This window comes from Lissotriton vulgaris, chromosome 7 (assembly GCF_964263255.1).
Source record: "Lissotriton vulgaris chromosome 7, aLisVul1.2, whole genome shotgun sequence".
Lineage (NCBI taxonomy): Eukaryota > Metazoa > Chordata > Amphibia > Caudata > Salamandridae > Lissotriton > Lissotriton vulgaris.
The window spans coordinates 1,265,420,533-1,265,443,319 of record NC_141695.1 but is presented as its reverse complement, the minus strand read 5'-3'; the positions used below and the strand labels follow the sequence as shown (position 1 = coordinate 1,265,443,319).

At 46.9% G+C, this 22,787-nt stretch overlaps 1 protein-coding gene across 2 annotated transcripts in view; it reads left to right on the top strand.

Moving 5' to 3' along the window:
- CDC25C (cell division cycle 25C) overlaps positions 1 to 22,787 on the top strand; it is a 432,607-nt gene that overhangs the window by 197,839 nt on the left and 211,981 nt on the right. For both annotated transcript variants that reach the window (XM_086931823.1, XM_086931824.1), the window contains 2 exons: positions 12,615 to 12,648; positions 12,917 to 12,997. In XM_086931823.1, the coding sequence (XP_086787949.1) occupies positions 12,615 to 12,648; positions 12,917 to 12,997 (115 nt within the window). The remainder of the gene's footprint in view (positions 1 to 12,614; positions 12,649 to 12,916; positions 12,998 to 22,787) is intronic.

Genomic DNA, 22,787 nt, shown 5'->3' with positions numbered 1-22,787 from the left:
ATACGGCCCAGGTCGAGGGATCGCCTTCGGGCCTTACCCAAGATCTAATTATGAGTCCTACGTCCCCGCCTCCGGGCCCGGTCACGGACATTTATGAGAAGCCACTAACGTTGAAGAAAACGAAAGTGAAGCCGTCTGGTCACGCACCCTCGGATGCGAAACCGAAAGTGAAAGTTACGCTGGTGCAGAAGGTTCTGGAGGCGTCAACTTCCCAAAAATTCAGGTTGGCCGACTTGAAGAGCCACGCCAAGACGGCCGACCCGAAACCCTCGGGGTCGGCGCCGAAGGCGAAGTCGTCCGACGCGGCTGCGTCGGCTCCGAAAGGGGTCGTGGACCCGAAGACGGTTCCGAAGAAGCGTCAGGGCGACGACGCGCATAGGCATGGGGTGTCGGCCCCGAAGAAAGTGCCTGCAGGCGATCAGGCTCTCGACGCAGAGAGGTCGCTCGAGCCGGTCAAGCCCTCTCCGGCCTTGACGAAGAAGGTAGCGGAATCCCTGCAGCGGATACGAAAGGACAGTGTGGTTCCCGCTCAGGACACTGTAACGCCTAAGCTCACGCCTAAGCCTGCGAAGGAGCAAACGCCTATCCGTTTTACCCTACCACCCAAGTCGGCGCCGAAGGCCTTCGCGCCGAAACAGGGCGGACCCTCGAAGGAGGTATTGACACCGAAAGCTGCCTTGGTGGTGTCAAAGCTTCGGCTCCAGCCGCTTGCTGATGAGGAACGTCGTGAGGTAGTCCTCGACGCCAACACCGGGAAACTGTCTCTCCTCAAGAGGAAGATCACTACGGAGCCGGCGTTGGAACATTTTAAGATCCCTCTCAAAAACAAAAGGGACTCTGCGGACTCTTCGGCTCTGGTGGAACCTGTGTCCCCACAAGCCCTAGGACACTCGCCAACGCATTCCGCCGCAGGCGATGCGGACGAGGAAGACGCAGAGTACAACTATCCGGCGTACTCGGATCCGGAGGAGGAGCACGAACCTTGGTCCGCCGGAGGCGACCCAGAGGACCCGCAGTCGGGCCAGGACGCGCAACTTTTTGCGGCCAAGACGTCCCAGACGGAGGACTCGGCGGCCTTTAACGCTCTGATCGAGAGAGCTGCGGCTAACCACGACGTCGAGCTGCACTCGGACCCCGTGGATGTGGACTTCTTATTTGACACTTTCTCAGTAGCTGAAAAGTCAGTCAAAACGCTGCCGATGCTTAAAGGGGTGCTTAAACATGCAACGGAGGTCTTCAAGGAGCCCACCCGGGCGCGTGTGGTCAACCCTCGCATCGACAGGAAATATAAGGCAGCGCCCTCGGATCCAACATATATCAAGGGACACTTGCCATTGGATTCATTGGTTGTTTCCAACGCTCGGAAGAGGGCGAACTCGCAAACTACTGGTGACGCTCCTCCCCCAGACTGAGAGTCCAAGATCTTTGAGGCCTCAGGCAAACGAATTGCTGCACAGGCAGCTAATATCTGGAGAATATCTAACACACAAGCCCTACTTGCACGCTATGATAGGGCTCATTATGACACCTTAGAAGCAATACTGCAACACTTACCTGACCAGTACAAGGAGGCAGGAGAAATGCTGATTCAGGAAGGAAAGCTCATTACAAATGCATCCATAAAATGTGCACTGGATGTGGCAGAAACAGCCTCCAGGGCGATCAATACCAGTGTGTTGCTTAGACGGCATGCCTGGCTTAGAATTTCAGGGTTCAAACCCGACATCCAAACTACAATACTGAACCAAACAGTTAATCCTGACCACCTGTTTGGCCCTTAGGTGGATGCGACACTGGAGAAAATGAAAAAAGATACAGAAACTGCCAAGTCTATGGGGGCCCTACAAAGTCAGCAGTTTCGGAGTGGTTCCTTTCGCCGCTCCACTTCCAGAGGCACCTCAAGGGGTCAGGCATCGCAGTCCACACAGTATTACAAAAGTAACACCCAAACCTCGTACAACAACAAGGGTAGAGGTGGTTACAGAGGCAATAACGTCAAGGGCAGGGGACGTGGAAACAACAGCTCCAGGTCCGCCACCGCCAACAAGCAGTGACGCCTTGTCACTGCCCCCCGACCATACAACACCGGTCGTGGGGAGACTCCAGCAGTTCCTGCCAGCGTGGAAATCCATCACCACGGACAGGTGGGTCAAGTCTCTTATCCAGTACGGGTACTGTCTGGAACTTACTTCCATTCCACCAAACATACCCCCAAGGAGCCGTCCTATGTCCGGCAAGCACTTGACCTTGTTGCAGCAAGAAGGTCTAGTCATGCTGCAAAAAGGGGCGATAGAGCTCGTTCCATTGCAAGAGCGGGGAACAGGGGTTTACTCCCTGTATTTTCTGATCCCCAAAAAGGACGGATCCCTCAGGCCCATCCTGGACCTCAGGCCCCTAAACTGGTACATCCTCTCGGAGCACTTCCATATGCTCACGTTACAGCAAGTGCTTCCCCTGCTTCAGCAAGGGGACTACCTGGCTACGCTGGTTCTGAAAGATGCCTATTTTCATATCCCCCTGCATCCTTCCCACAGGAAGTATCTCAGATTCACGATTCTAGACCAGCATTACCAGTTCAGGGTTCTGCCGTTCGGGGTCACCACGGCGCCAAGGGTATTTACAGAGTGCCTAGCGACTGTGGCAGCGCATCTCCGTCGCCAGAACGTCCACGTCTACCCCTACTTGGACGACTGGCTCATTCAAGCAAAGACGGAACAGCAGTGCGTCGACCACGTGTCACGCACCATTCATCTCCTGCACGATCTGGGATTCTCTCTGAACTACCCAAAGTCCCATCTCCAGCCCGCCCACGTGCGACAGTATCTGGGCGCGACAATCAACACTCTGGCAGCCACTGCGCAGCCAACTTCAGTGAGAATCGCCAGTATCCAGACGCTGATCCAACGATTCAGACCTCAGCACTCGCTTCCAGCGAAGGTGTTCATGCAGTTGATAGGCATGATGGCCTCCTGCATCTCCATTGTCCCGCACGCGAGACTACATATGCGTCCGCTTCAGGAGTGCCTAGCACGTCAGTGGACTCAGGCTCATGGGCAACTGACAGACCTAGTGTTGGTGAGCGGTCGGGCATACAACTCTCTGCATTGGTGGAATCCACAAAACCTTTGCAAGGGCCGACCATTCCAAGAGCCTGCGCCACAGATTATCCTGACAACGGACGCCTCTCTCCAGGGATGGGGAGCGCATGTACTCCAGTACACAGTGCAGGGACTCTGGACACTACAGCAAAGGAAGATGCACATCAATGTGTTGGAACTGATGGCAATCTTCATGGCCTTAAAGGCGTTCAAAGTACATCTGTGCAACAAAGTCGTGTTGATCCGGACGGACAACATGACGGCCATGTACTACATTCAGAAACAGGGAGGCACACACTCTCCGCAGCTGTCTCATCTGGCTCAGAGCATGTGGAAGTGGGCCATTCAGAGGAACATCTTCATCATGGCGGAGCATCTCCCGGGCAAAGACAACCAGATGGCGGACCTGCTCAGCAGGCACAGCCATCAGATGCACGAGTGGGAGATACATCCATCAGTACTCCAACCGTACTTCCAAAGGTGGGGTCATCCAGAGATAGACCTGTTCGCCACAAAGGAGAACGCAAAATGTCAAAGCTTCGCCGCCAGATTCCCACACCCGCAATCACAGGGCAATGCGATGTGGATGAACTGGTCAGGCAGATTTGCGTACGCTTTTCCTCCAGCACCTCTGATACCGCTGGTGGCACGCAAGCTCAGGCAGCACTTGATGACTCTCATCCTGGTTGCTCCGACGTGGGCTCGCCAACCATGGTACACCACGTTTCTGGAACTGTCCGTGGTACCGCATCAAAGGCTTCATCTCACTCCCAGCCTTCTGACGCAGAGCCATGGCGACATTCAGCACCCAGATCCGCAACAGCTCAACCTGGCGATCTGGCTCCTGAAGTCCTAGAGTTTGGCTACCTCAATCTTCCTCCCGATTGCATGGACATCATTCGGGAGGCAAGGAAGCCCACTACGAGAGCTTGTTATGCGGCTAAATGGAAGAGGTTTGTCCTCTACTGTGTTAACCACGATATTGACCCGCTGGATGCTTCCATTCAAAACATCATTTGTTACCTGTTCCATCTGTATCAATGCAATCTGGCGTACTCCTCCATCCGCATTCACCTGTCTGCTATGGCAGCATACCTCCAGAATAGGCAACACCTATCACTCTTTAAGGTCCCTGCTATCAAGGCCTTTCTGGAAGGACTCAAAAGAGTCATTCCACCAAGGACCCCACCAGCTCCAGAATGGAACCTCAATGTGGTTCTTACAAGGCTGATGGGTCCTCCCTTCGAGCCACTGCACTCTTGTGAGCTTCAGTTTTTGACTTGGAAGGTTGCGTTCTTAGTAGCAATTATATCGCTACGGAGGGTTAGCGAGCTGCAGGCGCTCACCATCCAAGAACCTTTCTTCCAAGTACATGCTAACAGGGTGGTGCTACGCACTAACCCTAAATTCCTACCCAAGGTGGTATCTCAATTCCACATAAACCAGACAATTGAGTTGCCGGTGTTTTTCCAAAACCCAGAGACCCTGGCGGAGCGGATGCTCCACACCCTTGATGTTAAGAGAGCCTTGATGTACTATGTAGACAGGACAAAAGATTTTCGCAAAACCAAGCAGCTTTTTGTTGCTTTTGCCACACACCACAAGGGAAACGCTATCTCCAAAGCTGGGATCGCTAGGTGGATAGTGAAATGCATTCAGATCTGTTACGCTAAAGCTAAGCGCACTCTCACTATCCCACCAAGGGCCCACTCCACCAGGAAGTTGGGGGCCTCTATGGCTTTCCTAGGTAACATTCCCTTAGAAGATATCTGTAGAGCAGCCACATGGTCTACCACACATACTTTCACTAAGCACTACTGTGTAGACGTGCATTCCAAACAGCAGGCAGCTGTTGGTCAGGCTGTTCTCAAAACACTTTTTCAGACTGCTGCAGCTGGCACGGGCGGCCGCCGCTAATGGAGGGACTGCTATGTATTCTATGCACAGATATGAATTCAGCAGCCCACATGCCTCGAACTGCAAATGCTACTTACCAGTATGCATCTGTTCTTGGCATGTAGGGCTGCTGACATTCATATCGCCCACCCTCCTCCCCGGCGCCTGTAGCAGCTGCAGTATTTCGTTCATATGTATATATGTATATGCTCATAGCATGGTCATCACTCACATACTTCACTCCATCTCTGCCAATGGCTAAAAACAATCTGAGGATGGAGGCGATGCCCATGCGCACTGTAGTCCAGGGGAGGAGCCACCTATCTCGTGATACTTCGAAGACTCTTCCAGGACAACAATGTGCAATCATCCGGACCCAACACTAGGCGGCGATCTATGCACAGATATGAATGTCAGCAGCCCTACATGCCAAGAACAGATGCATGCTGGTAAGTAGCATTTGCAATATACACACACACACATACACACACCACAATTAGTTTTGACAAATCTTTAAATGGAACTTTTAAATTAAAATAATTTTTCGGAAGTTTAAATAAATAAATCAATTTCGGACTTTGGAAGAGGCAAAGGAAGGCCCTGCCGCGTCGGCCGAATTAACTCTACAGGATGTCATGGGCGCTATTGCTGGTATGAAGACTGACTTGCTTGCTGAGCAAAATTGAGCTTGAATAAATACGCACTTTGTTTGGCACCACTCTTGGGTTCCCTTCTTCGTCTTTTCGAGACTGCGTGCTATCTGGCAGTGTTGGAGCTTTTGGGACGAGTTTTGCATATATATATATATATATATTTTCCACTATTCCCCTTACGGTGAACAGAAGACAGCACTCACGGGGTAGTTGTGAAAAGTTTATTTCCTCAAAGCAACAAACAAACACGTTTCGGTGTTGTGCTTTCGTCTGTATTACTGACACAGATATTTTTAAAAGACCAATGTAAAAATATTGACAGAGGACCAAATTTGATTCAATTAATTCAGCGCCATCTTAACATATCTAAACATCATAATAATATTGCACTTGCTCATGTCATCAATATAAAATCAAATCATATGTCTCAAAAGCATTTTCAAACAATCATTTTGTTGCATAAACTTTTTATTTATTCTCGCCGTATATGTGTACGAAGTAGTTGTTTATTTGAGACAGTTATTATGCCGTGTATCGACTCAAAGATAGTAGGCTGGTGGGAGGAGCAGGTGCCCTGTTCTTACCAAGGGGAGAAGGGTTTGGGAGAAGTTGTGTCCTGGCGCAGGTATAGAGATGACCTATTTTTAGTTTGGAAGGCCACCACGGCATCCGCTTATGAATACATGAAAATTTGAAATGATCATACTTTGAGTTTACATTTCTCAGGGGAGGTTAATTCAGTGGTAGTGAACTACCTCCACCTGAGGTATTCATAGCAGACATGAAAGTGAACACAGCACAATCTAGAAAATCTACTTCAGGCAATGCAACACCTCACGCCTCTAGTAGTCATCCATCAAAATTAGTGCAAAGCATCCCGTATGGTGAACTCTTGAGGCTTAAAAGAAATAGCTCAAATTTTGATTTTGAAGTAGCAAAGGAATGCGCTATCCGATTAATCAAAAGAGGATATGACACCCTCCTTGTAGTAAGAACACTAAACCAGGTCAGGGCTATTCAGAGACAAAAATTAGTCTGAGAAAATATAAATTAAAATCTGAAAAATGATAAACAAGAAGGAAAATTCAGAATGATCACCACATTCTGGCATATCCTGAAAACGGATACTGTCATTTGCAATGACACATCAAGCTTTCCCTTGGTGACATTTAGGAAAGCTATATCAATAAGAGATATGCTTGTCCATAGTCATCAGGGTAAGGCCACACAAAAGAGGAGCACTCTCAAGGAGATGAGGCTTCTTTCCATGTGGAAAGTGTAAAGCTAGTAACAAAAGCAAGAACGTTTTAAGTTATGACATTTTCGATATTAAAAAGCGAAGATACATAACAAAATTCATAGCTTGCTATACCGCATTTTCAGTGTATTGTTTGTGTCCTTGCGGTTTAAGATACCTAGGCAGCACCATCTATCCAGTCCAGGTCCACATTTTAGAACACATGCGGGTCATTGCAAAACAAGATGAATCTTATCCAGTGGCAAGGCATTTTGCTATTGCACACCAGAGCAACGGGGATCTTTTGCAATATTTTGGCTTAGATCATGTCCAGTCAGTATTCGAGGAGGGCACAGAATCCTGAAATTACACAGATTGGAATCCTGTTATATAATTGATTTGCAAACCAAATCCCCAAAGGGTTTGAACAGTGGGGAAGAGCTAGCAGTGCATCTGGGCAATTGATTTAAGGGTTAGCCGATACATGGCTTAATGTGATGTGTGTAAATATGTGCCGATAAATTGTCAGTGAATTGAATTTGACAATGACAAAGGACATGGGTGAAACTCTATAGAGAATATTGCAGAAGTGTTTTCCTTGGACCGATAAACAGCATGAATGTCTTCTTTGGGCCGATATACTGCAATAATAACCGTCTCCAATGAACAACTACTTTGTGCCGAAATATGGCGAGAATAAATAGTCTATGCAACAAAATGATTGTTTGAAAATTCTTTTGAGACATATGATTCGTTTTCATATATAAGGAATGAATTGTAAGGATAACATGAGCAAGTGCAATATTGTAATGATGTCCAGACCTGTTAAGATGGCGCTTAATGAGTTGAATCAAGGCAGATACATAGCATGAATATTTTCTTTGGGCCGATACATGCCATAATAGCTATCTCAAATGAACAACTACTTTATGCCGATATACAACAAGAATGAATAAGAAGTTTATGCAACAAAACGCTTGTTTGAAAATGCTTCCGAGACATATGATTCGTTTTTATATTTATGGAATGAATTATAATGATATAACATGAGCAAGTGCATTATTATAATGATGTTTAGATATGTTAAGATGGCGCTTAATGAATTGAATAAAATTTGGTCCTTTCTCTGTCAATATGTTTACATTGGTCTTTTAAAAATGTCTGCGTCGGGTGTGTCAGTAACACCGACTAAGGCGTAACGCCGAAACGCATTTGTTTGGTGCTCTGTGGAAATAAACTTTTCACAACTGCCCCATGAGTGCTGGCTTCTGTTCACCATAAGGGGAATAGTGGAGCTTTGATGGCATCGCGGTAGTGTACCGCGAATTGAAGCACTCTTTCGAGATTACTCCAGGATTGAGGTGTAAACTGAGCAGCAATATATATACTCCATCCCACTCTGACACCGAAGAAGGCACGTACTCGAAGAAGTTGGGTATGGCTTTCTTTATTATATCAGGTCTCACACGATCCCATGGCTAGAGAGACACGTTTCGGCTTTGCAGAAGCCTTTTTCAATGTAATCGGCGCCCTACACCTGTATGTATATATAGCCCTTCCCCCATTCATGTTTTAATAAACCTCAAGGAAATACTCTTGCCCTTTAAGCAGGCATAATATATAACATTATTACAAATATGTACAAATGCTCCTTTATGAAACGCATAGTGAAGCTAGTTCAGTATGTTTTAACATTTCAAAAATGATTAATGCGTGTAAGAACAAATGTCCGAAATAATCTCATCAGTAAACTTTCGTGGGAGAAGATATATTTTTGATATATTTATACTGTGGCACCAATCGCTCTAGAATACAAAGCCCTTGAAATAACACACACACACATTCAGTTTAAATGCATAAAAACATGCTGTAACTATTTTAAAAATGTAAACATAGAGGCATCTTAAAGCCTTACCTGTTACTTCTACTAACCTCGATGCCCACAGTGTTTGGAGAAATGAAAGCTGAACTGTAGGAATAGATATTATTCTGCGCCCACATGAACTCTCCGTAATATGACAGTTTAAGTCTTTGAGGCTGGGAGCCTTAGTGATAACAGTTGCAGACCGGGTTTTAAAAGAAACACAAAGTTTGTAATTATTCGACGAAATATCAGTTTCCCGTTGCATATTTATATCCCCGAAAGGACTACCACTCCCACAATGCCTCCATGCGCTCGAGCGAGAACCACAGTCTTGGGCCTGGATCTTGATATTAGCCAACATATGAGTCTCTTAAAGCCGTGGCCAGTAAATGTCAATGCATTGTAGCAAGCATGAGTCAGAGTCTCATAGCGAAAAAATAGTAGCCTTAAAGGTCTTGGACTACACATAGCACTGGATGAAAGTTAAAAAATGGACAACAAACATGGGGCCGGAGGAGAACAATAAGCAAACGATTGCTTATGCCGAACATTCCTCACTGCATCCGCGTTGGCGGTGCCCAGTCATCAGAGGGCTCCAGTCTCCCGTGTAAGGCATTTCTAAACAGGGGAACCCTTAACCTCGTGCTGGATGTCGGAGAAACCGCCCGCTACGAGATAGTCGTGTCCCATCTGTTTTCATCCTTAGTCCTCTTCCTGGAACCAACTCTGGGGGCTCCACCATTGGCACTCCTGTGCTCCTCCAACAAAAAGCGGTCAAAGGTAGAGTCACAAGCGACTGGTTCAACGCTGATCACGTAACACTACAGACACTGTTATTCGATGAATACTCCATCCCACTCCGACACCGAAGAAGGCACGTACTCGAAGAAGTAAGGTATGGCTTTCTTTATTTTATCAGATCTCACACGACCCCATATCTATCTATAAATATCTGTTACCAATCCAGAGTCCGCATTGACTCAGGAATCCACGCCGGCGAAGACACCACACCAATCCTCAGGTATTTGCGCCTAAAAGGTTTATTTGCTGCTACTACTTATTTCGGCGATAAACGCCTTGTTCACAAATCAAGTGGCAGTTAGTCTCAATGTTTTTAAAACAATCAAATGCTTCCGGTCACGTGGTTTACACAGGTCGTCGCCACTGAAGACAGACTTTCCATTATAATGATCGCTCTGCATACAGCGCAATCATTCATACATCGAGTCTTGTTGTAGATCGGTTATTAAAATAACCTCATTAATTCATTTTATTGAAATAGCACATCATTAAAATGATTCACCTTTCTCATACTTTGTAACTTTTTTCTGTACTTAATACAGCCTATTCAGCGTGGTATTTCTAACACAAATACTGTAAGTAACCGAGTAGATTTGTCATATATTACTTAATCTCAATTCCTCATTAATTCATTGGGCTTGAGAAGCACACATTCAATAATTATAATAATGTGAATAGAAATCAATCACCCCCACACTATATTGTTTACCAATGGGTAACCATCTTATTGGTAATTTTCTCTTAAATTCATGGGATTTGAAACTATGCATTTCGTAAATCTTGATATAATCAAACGCCAGTGCTTTTGTTTAAAGGTGCCGACTGATTTTTTTCAATTTCTCTTCAATTCATGCAATAAAAATTTCATACAATTTATGCCCCTTGATATAATCAGACACCAGTGCTTATAAATCAATGATTCATATCCCAACAGACTATACCCACGGGATTCCTCTAGACAAGGGGTAGTTGTAGGCGTCTCAGCTAGTGCTCTATACGTCACACCACCCTGTTTCCTGAAGGAAATAACCATTTATGTCAAGTGGTTTGTACATTATGCACCCTTTTGGTTATCCCTAACCTGTTTGCTGCCACCAAACATTCATCCACATGGTGGTCTCTGTTCTGTGTGGAGAACAACACTTTACACACATGTGCCTATAGGAAACCCAATGCTGGTAATACCATCCTACACGCCAAAAGCCATCACCCTCAAAAACTGAAGAATAGCATCACTTATGGTGAGCATTTAAGAATGAAAAGAAATTGTAGTGAGACAAGTGCCCTGGAACTAGCACAGAGTTAATTAAACAAAAGGTTCATGCAGAGAGGATATCAACCCTCAGTATTAGGGCAAGCGATCGCCAAAGTAAATACATTGGATAGCTCCAGTCTGTTGTATCCAAATACAAAAGAGAGAGGAAATCAAGGGAGAACAAAGACAAAACAAAAATGATTACCACCTACAATTCCTATCAGAGCAAGGTGAGAGACTGCCTGAATAGGCATTAGTACTTGGTAAGAAATTATCCTATAATGAGAAAAGAGGTCTCTCGGAGACCTCGAGTCGCATTCAGAAAAGCACGGTCGATGTGACAGGACCTGGTAAATAGTAGCCCAGAGTTGAAAGCAGAAGGGTGGTTGCGGGCGAGTGCAGGATTTCAAAAATTCACAAAATGCAAAGCCTGCCCGATAGGACAGAATACAAGGCAGATTAGGTCCCCACTATTTAAAAGCCCTTGGATCATCTGAAACAATCTGACCTGCAGGAGTGACTTTGTAGTCTACATGCTTCGCTGTTCGTGTCAGTGCATACTTAGGCAGTACAATCCATATGGCATATGTTCGAATACTCCAACATATGAGGGCTGTCACAAATAAAGACAAAAGCTACCCGGTAGCAAGACACATAGGTGAGGCACACAATGGCAACATTCAGGATCTAAACTATTGTGTAATTGACCAGGTACTTAGGAACAGAAGGAGTGGTAATCTGGAGCGAAGACTGCGCCAGCTTGAATCTAGGTATAGAATACTCTAACACCAAAATCCCATTTGGACTCCAATCTGACGAGGATCTTTCTGTGCATGTAAGAGTTTAAACATAGTGATTTTGTTCGTTTTAGATGCTTTTAACATACAGGAGAAGTAGGATGTCACATAGAAAACACAGAATAAATGCGATTAGTGGGCATAGCAAAAGCCATGATGGAGCACATAAGGTGATTATTCTTTGATATGGGGCACAAGCCCAAGAACAGAGAAAGCAGCAGGGTAAACCTTGAGACTGCATTTCACAGGACAAGCTGGAGAGAATGTGGTAACTGAATCAAGCAAAATTCTTTGACTACAGATTAAACAAGATGCTGCATAGTAAATCAATATACAGAAAGAAAAGAGTAGCAAAAATAAGGTTGATGGGTGGTGAGGCAATAACCAGAAATAAAAAAAAATGCAGGAATTTAAAAATCGGAAGAAAGGGAAACAAGCAAAGGGAAAAGACTCCAAAGCAAAATGTAGGCTACAAACTGAAGGAAGCGAGAGAATATGAAAAATGCTGTTTGGGGCTGGGAGATGTCTTCATGAACCAGACAATAAGGAATTGGCTACTCTGGTACTTTCAGAAATCCTCCACTTCAGACTGGTACTTGTAGTGGACGCAAGGGTAACAAACTGCAGGGTTTTTGCTATTAAAAAATAAATGGGAATAAAGGGTGGGGTGGATTCCGGATTTTGTCTGGTGCAGTTTGCAGACTCCGACTAAACTGTGCAAAAACCCCCACCCACCAAGAGGCAGAGCTTGAATTGGCACATTTAAGTATTGTGATACTGTAGAAGTAATTTGTTCTGCTATTTGGCAGGGCTCTGACTGGTGTTTACTCTTCAATGGAGAGAGTGCGTCTTTTCTGTCTCTGTTAATGAGAATTTCTTCTTAAATGAAAACCTGTCCTTTCAGATAGTGGAGAGGCAACAGCCCACCCTTTCCTCAAATATCTAGGTGAGTGAGTTGTTGTACAGCTTCTTCTCTATCTGCTCTCACCTTTTCATTTTTATTCTTTTTTCAGAAAGTCTGGTCCAGGAAGTCGAAGCTGTGTTTTGGTAAGTTTTACCTCAACCGCCACTCTTCAGAGATATAGTGGGGAGGTGTCCATCAGGGAAAAACAATGTCCCAGCAGCAGTGGCGTTGCTCCTGTTGTGCATGGCACATCCATGATGAGTCCAGCTTGTGACAGGAGATCGCCTGCAGTTCAGAAGTGTTGAGGGTGCCATTCCAATTCATAAGCAGCCAAAGCGTGTTAAGCATGTATCCTTACAACTGATGCTTGAGCATATTATTTGCATAGTCTCTTCTTGCTTTCCACTTCAGCCTCAACTTCAACTTTTCTCCAGCACTCCAAGGACCAAGAAACCAGGAAAAGGAAACAAGGAGACTGAAAACAAGGAAAATGTAAGTCTTTCACAGTCTCGAAGGAAAGGGGAAGTGTGATGCAGATTGTGAGAAGAGAATCAAAGCTAGAAGGGAAATTGGTGAGCTGAGAGGAGCAGCATGTTGAAGAACATGAGCTCTCTGGAGATGGTGTGAGTAGTTAACAGGACAGAGGGAAAATGGAGAGTGCTCTGCAGGCACTGCAAGGGGAGAAGCAGTGGCTCAGTGGAATGGGGTTTTCGCTATGCCAATGATTAGTGGAGGAGAGCTTAAAAGAAATGATTTCTCTATAGTTGGGCAGGGGAGCGGGGATAGCTGTGAAGAAGGGGGTGGAGCTGCACCGAAAACATGGGTGGAGTCTGGTTTTACAGAAGCTGCAGGGCATCTGCAGATCTTTTATTTGTACTGGAAGAGTTTGGAAGCATTTCAACATTGAATGTGCAGATTGTGTGTGAAGTGGTGGAGGGGTAAGTCTGGATGAGGAAGTTTGGTATGTGAAGGAGCAATGATGGATGTAATAAGGAGAAGCTGTATTGTTGGATGGATACGTGTCTGGAAGAAGAGTGGTTGCTGTCAGGAGAAAATAAGATCTTTGGTTGATAAATCAGGACTGTCTCATTGGAATGTAACTAGGAGACTGAAATAGTTATATTTCATAAGTGCACAATAAAATAAAATGCACCAGGTGCAGAGTTGGATAGAAATTGGAATGAACGCTGCACACAAGTTACAGCATTTGGCTTTCTTGGCAGTGTAGTAAAATGCAACGTCATGTACTGTTGTGCACAGTCTTTAAGTGCTCTTTTCCTTGAAATGTTTTGTAGATTACATCTTTTACAAACTTCTGCACCATATACATCTTTTACAAACGGCTGCACCATATACATCTTTTACAAACGGCTGCACCATACACATCGCATGGTATTACCTAGTTTTGCAGCGTGAATCTTTCTGGATTCACTATGCTGTGCATATTCCGCGGTCTTGTGGTTGGGTCCGGATTCGTAGTCTTTTCTTTGTTTTTTGTTTTTTTTCGTCGCCCAGGTGGGCGTCGGCGTCACCCCTCCTTGGTTGCATTTCCGGTGACGTCGGCATGCTTCCTACGGAAGCTCCCACCCTTGGGCGCCATCTTCAGGTTCTTTTTTCCGCGGTCGGGTCTGGATCGTTCCCGTTGGGCACCAGACATTTTTGGAAAAAGTACAAGGAAAAGACTGAAATTGGAGAAGAGATTCACCAGAAGACTACGAAAGACTTCGCCGATCACTGACCAGCGAAAAGGAGGAGAAATCATCGAGGACTTCGACGATCGTCGACGTCCACGCGGCCAGGGAGGCCTGAACACTCGATGATGGACAACACGCCGTTCAAGTTCTGCCGTAACTGCCACCACAAGTACGCGCAGAAAGACCAACACCCGGTTTGCAACCTTTGCCTACCGGTAGACCACAGAAGTGAGGACTGCAACGCCTGCTCCGCCAGAGGGTAGCGCACGCCACCCTCCAAGGAAAAGCCCCGACGCTATTGCTGTACGAGCTGGGGATGTCCTCGGAGGAAAAGGACAACGCTGCCGCCGAAGACGACAGCTACACGGTCGTAGAGACAGATTACACGAAGACATCTGATAAGGTAGGAGACTCGTCGTTCCCCAAGAACACGAGAGACTCTGAGTCTCGAAGGCGAGGGCAAGACCGCGAAAGCGCCGACGCAGAAACATCTGGCGTCCGCGACTAGCCACAGGCCCAGCGGATCCTCTGAGAAGGAGTCCCCTGCGCCGATAGCTGTTGAACAGCAGAAGTCATCGAAAATCGCCCCCGAAAGGGACCGATCGACGTCGAGGGAGAAAGACCCTGACGCCGTCCAGGGACCCGAAACCCAGTTCGACGTCCAAGTCCTCGGCACCAAAAATCTCGCCGCCGAGCCAGGCGCCGAAGAGAGGGGCCGAACAACCCGGCGCGGACAATGTTGCCGAGATGGAGAAGAAAAGAAGGCGACTAGAAGCCGAAATGGAAAAGATCTTGCAACGGAAAAAAGATTTCGACGCCAAGATGAGAGCCTTCACGATTCCCCACAAGACCAAGCCACCCGTGCTAGATCTGGTCGAGGAGGAAGACTAAAACGTCGAGGAACATGAGCCTGGCGTCGAAATGGTTGACGACCAGGAAGATGATGAGAACCCCTACGAGAGTTACAGCTATGGGGAGGAAGAGGACAGCAGGATGGACGCCGAGTCGGCCACCTCTGACCCGCAGGAGGAGGATTACCTAGATGTCGACACCGAAAGCCCGGAAGAGGCGGTCGACACATATCCCTCGAGGCCATCGCTGCCGGATGACATCTGGGCCTACAACTCGGTGATAAGGTCTGCGGCAGCAGCTTTTAAACTCCAGCTCGACGAAGAGAAGCAAAAAGCGGACTTTCTTCTCGAGACATTACTCCCCACGCAAACCAGGAGCCAGTATCTGCCTATGCTCAATAGCGTCTTGGCGCAGGGGATGGAATTATTCAGGGAGCCCGCAACATGCAAGGCTGTCACTCCCAGAACGGAAAAGAAGTACAAGCATTCGTCAAAGGACCCAGCCTACATTCGAGGCATGGTCTCAGCTGACTCCATCATCACGGCCACTGCAAGGAATAGGGCCAACGTGGCCACTACTTCTGGCCCACCACCTGATAAGGAGAGCAAAAGGATGGACTTAGTGGGCAGAAGGATCGAACGGAATGCCGCGACCCAATGGCGCATGGCTAATTCCAATGCCCTCATAAACAGGCACATGTACCAGATCATGGAGGAGCTGGGAAAGCTGGTGAAAGACCTGCCCCAGGAGGCCAGGCAGAAGGCCGAGAAACTGGTGGAAGACTGGAAGAATGCGGCAAATTGTTGCCTCAAGACGGCCCTGGATGGAGCAGACACCTCCAGCAGGCTCATGAAGATGGGTGTCACGGAAAGAAGACACGCATGGCTCAGAATCTCGGGCTTCAAACCAGAGGTTCAACACAGCATCTTAAACACACCGTTCAACGGCGAGACGCTGTTCGGGACAACAGTTGACGGCAAACTCAGTCAACTAAAGAAAGACAATCAAACTGCAAGATCCATGGGAGCATTGCAATTCAGAGGCAACAAGAGGGGCACCCAGTCACGGAGGCCCGGCGGAAGGGGTGGAAACCAGCCAGGTACTTCACACCAGGCTTTCCAGCAGACGCACCAGGCAGACTCTCAGGCGCAACCGAGTCAGCAGAAGCAGTCCTGGCAGTACCAGTCAAGAGGCCAGTCCTTTCGAGGGAGAGGAAATGGATGAGGACAGCATAAAAGAGGGGGCCAGCAGCCCGCCTCTAAGTGACTTCCAAGAGATCCGTGTGCCCGCCCACAGAGAAGATCCCAGGGGCCAACACGTACAAAGGGGTCAAGACAAACTGGACACCTACCACCACATAACACCAGTGGGTGGAAGATTAAGATTCTACCTTCAGGAATGGAGAGAGATCACATCAGACAAATGGATCCTCAACATCATCCAATTCGGATACTGCATAGAATTGGAAGGGAGGCCAGCAAGCAGGAGACCAAAGAGAAAGCCACTAGCAAACGAACAGCTAGAGCGGCTTCAGGAAGAATCAAAAGAGCTGCTGCAAAAGCAGGCCATAGAACGGGTTCCCTTCAAGGAAAGAAACAAGGGAATATACTCAACGTATTTCCTCGTGCCAAAGGTCGACGAGACGATGAGACCCATTCTGGACCTGAGGTTCCTGAACAAATTCATAAGGACACAAATTCAAAATGACCTCCCTGCAGGAGGTGCTACCGCAATTGCAGATCGGAGACTTCATGGTCACGATAGACCTCAAGGACGCCTACCTGCACATCCCAATGAACGTAAAGCACAAGCATATGCTCAGGTTCACGATCGGAGAAAGCCACTACCAGTTCACAACACTAGCCTTCGGCCTAAAATCAGCACCGAGGGTCTTCACAAAGTGCCTTGCGGCAGTCGCAGCGCACCTACGAAGGCAGGGAATACACGTATACCCTTACCTGGACGACAGGTTAGTGAAAGCAAACTCGTACCAGAAATGCAAGAAAGACGCACATACAGTGACGGGCACGCTAATAAACCTGGGGTTCTCCATCCATTGGAAAAAATCGTCGATGGAGCCGGAGCGAGTAAAGATCTTCCTGGGGGCACAGATCAACACCTTACAGGGCAGGGTGTTCCCCAGCAACAGGAGAGCAAGGGCCCTGGTGAGGGAAACTCGCCTCTACCGGAGGGGACAAGCTCGGACAGTGAGGACTGCGAGCAAAATCTTGGGGATGATGGCATCATGCATCCACCTGGTACCAAATGTACGACTTCACATGAGACCCATCCAGGAATGGCTCCAGGAACAATGGTCACAGGCTTCAGGCAGTTGGGAGGATCTAGTGGTTGTGACGCACACAGTGCAGAAGGAGATGGCAGGGTGGACCATGGAGAACATAACAAGGGGAAAGCCTCTAACACCCCCAACACCGACTGTGACCATCACCACAGACGCATCCCTGAAGGGATGGGGCGCTCACATGGAGGAACTCAAAGTGAGGGGTCTGTGGACACCAACAGATGCGACAAAGCACATCAATTACCTAGAATTGAAAACAATCTTCCTTGCACTGAAAGCCTTCCAAACAAGACTGTACAAGCACAAGGTGTTGCTGCAGACAGACAACACCACAGCGATGTTCTACATCAATAAGCAGGGCGGAACATGTCATCCACGCTTTCGACACTGGCGCAGGAGATATGGAGATGGGCCATCCCCCTAGGATAGACCTACTGGCCATACACCTACCGGGGAAGGAGAACATTCAAGCAGACTGGCTCAGCCGACAGACATCGGCATCCCACGAGTGGGAGCTCAATGCTCAGGAGACGAGGTGGTTGTTCAACAGGTGGGGAACGCCATCAGTGGACCTGTTTGCAACACGCCAGAATGCAAAATGCCAAAGCTTCGCATCCAGACAACCCGAAGAGGGCTCCCTTGGGAATGCCCTATGGATAGATTGGTCCGGGACATTTGCTTACGCTTTTCCCCCGATACCACTGATACAGAGTACTGAGCAAGTGCAGAGCGAGCAACATGACCCTGATACTGGTCGCGCCACAGTGGGCCAGACAGACATGGTACTCGCAGATCATGGAGATGACACAGAGTGCACCCCACAGATTCGGCAGGAGAAAAGACCTGCTCTCCATGCACAACAGAGAGGTACTGCACCCAGAGCCAGAGAGCCTGAGCCTAGTGGCGTGGCTCCTAAGGACATAGAATTCGCACACTTGAGACTACCAGAGCGCACCCTCAGGGTCCTTCGGGAGGCACGAAGGCCCAGCACATGGAAGTGCTATGTGGCAAAGTGGAAGAGATTCACGATGTGGTGCAGGAAAAAAAGACTTCACAATAAAATGAAGAAGGACTCCACAGTGCTAAAATACCTCACGCACTTACTGGAGAAGAACCTCAGCTCGTCCTCCTTGAGAGTCCACTTGGCAGCGATAGTCGCCTACACAAGGGGTGAGATGGGCAGGAGTTTCTTCACATCACAGGTTGTGAAGAGGTTTCTGGAAGGAGCGAAGAGGATCGCACCACCCAAGCGTGTACCGCCACCGGCATGGAACTTGAACATAGTCCTAACAGAACTCATGAAGGAGCCCTTTGAACCACTCCACAAGGCCTCACTAGAAATGCTGACCATGAAAACAGCTTTCTTGGTTGCAATAACGTCCTTACGCAGAGTAAGCGAGCTTCAAGCGCTAACGCTACAGGAACCCTACATACAAATACACAATGACAGGGTTGTGATGAGGACCGACCCACACTTCTTGCCAAAGGTGGTGTCCAAATTCCACATGAACCAGTCCATACAGATACCGAGTTTTATCCAAAAACCAACCACTAGTGCAGAGCGAGCCCTACACACCCTAGACTCCAGAAGGGCGGTCATGCACTATATCGAGAGGACAAAGGGACACAGAGACAAAGCAGTTCTTTGTGTCATTCGCCAACAGTTTCATGGGAAAGGCAGTAACCAAGAACACTATTGCACGATGGATCGCGCAAACAATTCAACTCTGCCACAAAAGGGCAGGGCAAGAACTAGCAGAGGGGCCACGTGCCCACTCCACTAGGAAAAAAGGTGCTACAATAGCCTTCCTGGCTAACACACCCATACAAGACATATGCCTGGCGGCAACATGAGCTTCGGTGCACACATTCACGAAGCACTACTGCGTGGATGTTCAGATGAACAAGGAAGCACAAGTCGGACAAAAGGTGCTCCAGCACATATTCAAGAACCAAAGCTCATCTTCCACCCAGCCAAAACACAGAAATGAGAAACCGCTACAAAATCTATGCACTGCATAGTGAATCCAGAAAGATTCACGCTGCAAAACAAATAGTTTCTTACCTGTCGGTGTAGTTTTGCAGCTTGAAGATCTTTCTGGATTCACTAGCGAACCCACCCACCTCCGCCGGAAAGATGAGTCTGGAGAGGAGAGAGGTGGTCAAAAAAAAAAAAGGTACAAAGGACTTTATGTACAAAGCGGTTGAAAAGTTTCACCTACATAGAACATTGCCATCACTTCGAAGACGAAAGAACCACGGAAAAAAGAATCCGAAGATGGCGCCCAAGGGTGGGAGCTTCCGCAGGAAGCATGCCGACGTCACCGGAAATGCACCCAAGGAGGGGTGACGCCGACGCCCACTTGGGCGACGAGAAAAAAAAACAAAAAAACAAAGAAAAGACTACGAATCCGGACCCAACCACAAGACTGCGGAATATGCACAGCATAGTGAATCCAGAAAGATCTTCAAGCTGCAAAACTACACCGACAGGTAAGAAACTATTCGATTTCCATGCATATTAAAACTCACAACTTTAAAGTCCTTGAGCATTGATTCATCTCTTCATCTTGAGATACTGTATTTCTGGACAGCATTTCCTTTTGCCGGAGGGTTTTGCCTGATTTCAGATCATTAATACCTGTTAACATGTCAAGTAAAGCATTCCAGGTACTGTATACTGACTTATTTACTGCTTCTTTAAAAACCTTCTGATCATTCTCTCTAAGCAGCCATTTCTCCATATACGTCAGTCTTTCTGGATACAGAAGGAAATTACCACTCTTTCAGTACAATGCAGTGGATTTGCAAATACCCTGCTCAGGTTTAAATACTCCAACAAAAAAAACTTGTGTAACCACTCGCAAATTTGCCTTAGCTGTGTTCCCACTGATTATCATGCACATTACCAACAGCATCTGTTTGTGTCTACTGACCGGTTTGTTAGTATACCTTAAACCTTTCTTCAGAATGTCTTGCTTATTATGCTATGTAACGCAAATCCTGTGGAAACATTTAAGCTGTACAAAATTAATTTGCAATTTCTGAACACTGATGGACTGTGTCCACACACTTCACCCTGAGTGACCGGCCTGTTTCAAGTTTATTGTGGACTGTAGATGGTCTCTCTTCAATCTTCTGAGTCTTCAGTACTTTTTTAACTACAACATCCTAATTCTACCCAAGTTGGTGGATCCCAAATGGCCCTCTAAATGAAAATAGTCTGATTTCTCACCTCTTGCTCCTTTTAAAATTTGTTGTTGAGCTAGTGTTCTCTCATTTCCTTTGGACTAACTTGAGTAGGGTTTATCACTGAATGCCTGGCACTTTTTGTCTTGAGCAAGTCTGTTTTAATTGTTAGTAGATCAACCAGCATTGTCCTTTTTCGATGTTAGCAGCCCTTTAAATGGGGTCTTTGGACAGCCAGGGGTTACTGGTTTCTATTCTTTGTGGACAACACCATTTCCCCTCTGGGATATCGGGGTGCTTTGTTAGTGTATTGCATAACAGATGAGCAAGAGACTCCCTTTTAGCAGTTTGACTTTCCGAGGACAAGTAGGGAGAGCAGTCAAGAATCACTTCAGCAGTACATTACATAAAAAAATGAACATTCAGAGCAAAGAAATGAACATTCAGAGCAACTAAGTAAAACCTGTTGAAACTATGATAAGTGAAGAAACCAGAAGGGTCTACTGCTTTCTTGGCCAAACAACCAACCCCAAATATTGTTCTAGCTTCCTTATGCTGGTTACTGGTAAGCAAGTTGGCATTAAGCTCAACATCCAATTTTAAACTATGGGGAAATGCTCCGCTTGTCTCAGTAAAGTCCATAAGCGCTTGGGCCTCTCCTTAAAACATGGATACAGGAAGAAATACTAGTACCAATGCTTTACTTGGATCTTGGTCCTGTGGTTCCTCTGGCTATGAAGATTAAAAAGGAGCAGCCACAAAAACCAAAGTCCAACGTAGAGCCCTAAAAAATGGCTACCTCTAAAACCACGACCCTAACAGGATACTCACCCTAGTGTATCCTTGATATTTTTTCTAATAATTTTTATTGAGGTTTCTTTCATACTAGTTACAGTTCCAATTACTGTTTTAACAATGGTACGACACAGGTACAATAAACCTATCTAGAGTGATATAGCCAAGACATAACTGCCAATGGTACGAGTCCTGTTCAGAAAATGGGAACATCATCTGTTCTCAGCTGTATGGTTTGATTGAGCTGTGGCAGAAAGGGGTATCGGTGTCATATGTGATGTGGGCCATGACAATTTGGAGTGATGACTGTAAGTGATAAGTCAGTGACTGGGAGACATCTTATGGTCCCTTAAGCCAGGTAATGAAGAATGCTAAACCTCTGTGTGAGAACTAGGAAGTAAGGGGGCGTAGGGAAAGCAGAAAAGAAGGGCTCTCTGGGGAGGAGGGGTCAACTAAATAGCAGCACAAGCATGGTTCAAAAGAAAGTTGTAGGAGAGTCTTCCCTGGTGGGGGTTGTATCTGGTCTGGTGGTGTCTACCGCAGTTGGCTAGAGCATTGTATCTGCTAATGTGAAAGTGACAAGGAGATCTAGATTGGCACTTGTTTGCACAATGAACTAACAGGTGTTGCTAGGGGTTCAGGGATGGGAAAGGTGATACCCTCATGAATCCTTGATACTACATAACTGTGTCCACTACCTTACTGTGCTTAGGTGGCCAATTGAGTGTTAAACTGGCCTGTTGGGTACTCTGCCACTGCCAGATGACAACTTGAAAGACCAAGTGTACGGGCAATAAAAAAAAAAGCATCTCGTCATAGCCCACAGGACTGAAAAAATTACCTGCATACTGCCCTTTTCAAGTCAGCTCATCTGGCAGTGACAGAGTGCCCGATATACCAGCCTAACACTGAGTGTTGGCCGCTATGGTTCACAGCACAAGACTCTGGGGTCCTAATCCCCACTCTCTTGCTTGATCTTGGAGGGAGAGCTTGGTGTTCTCATAACTCCTGGACAGTCTCAACTTGTGTTGTCCCAGACTTGTCTGTGTAGTCGCCTGTGCTTGGACTCTTTTTCCCTTGGAGTCAAGGAGGTGGGTAGTGAACTCCTCCCGGCAGGTGCTACCTAACTCTTGTACAGAGCGGAAGTTCTTCCTTCACTTTGCAAGCACCAGTTGTGTATGTAAGAATTACACCCATCCCCTTTTTGATCCACCTCCACATTCCTGTACAGCTTTTTCTGACTAATGCTAGCAGATCAATTTCTCACCCTGGTGTTTATATCCACTTCAGTTCAACTCCACCTCTAGTGACAAGTCTTGTTTTATTTCATGCCCTCCATCCTTATGCTGTTAAACTCAACAGTGCTTCCATTAACCAGCATACCCGTTCTACTTAAGAGCATAGTTTTTCGCTGTTGCATCTGGCAGCCCTCTCCCAGGTGTAGCCATGC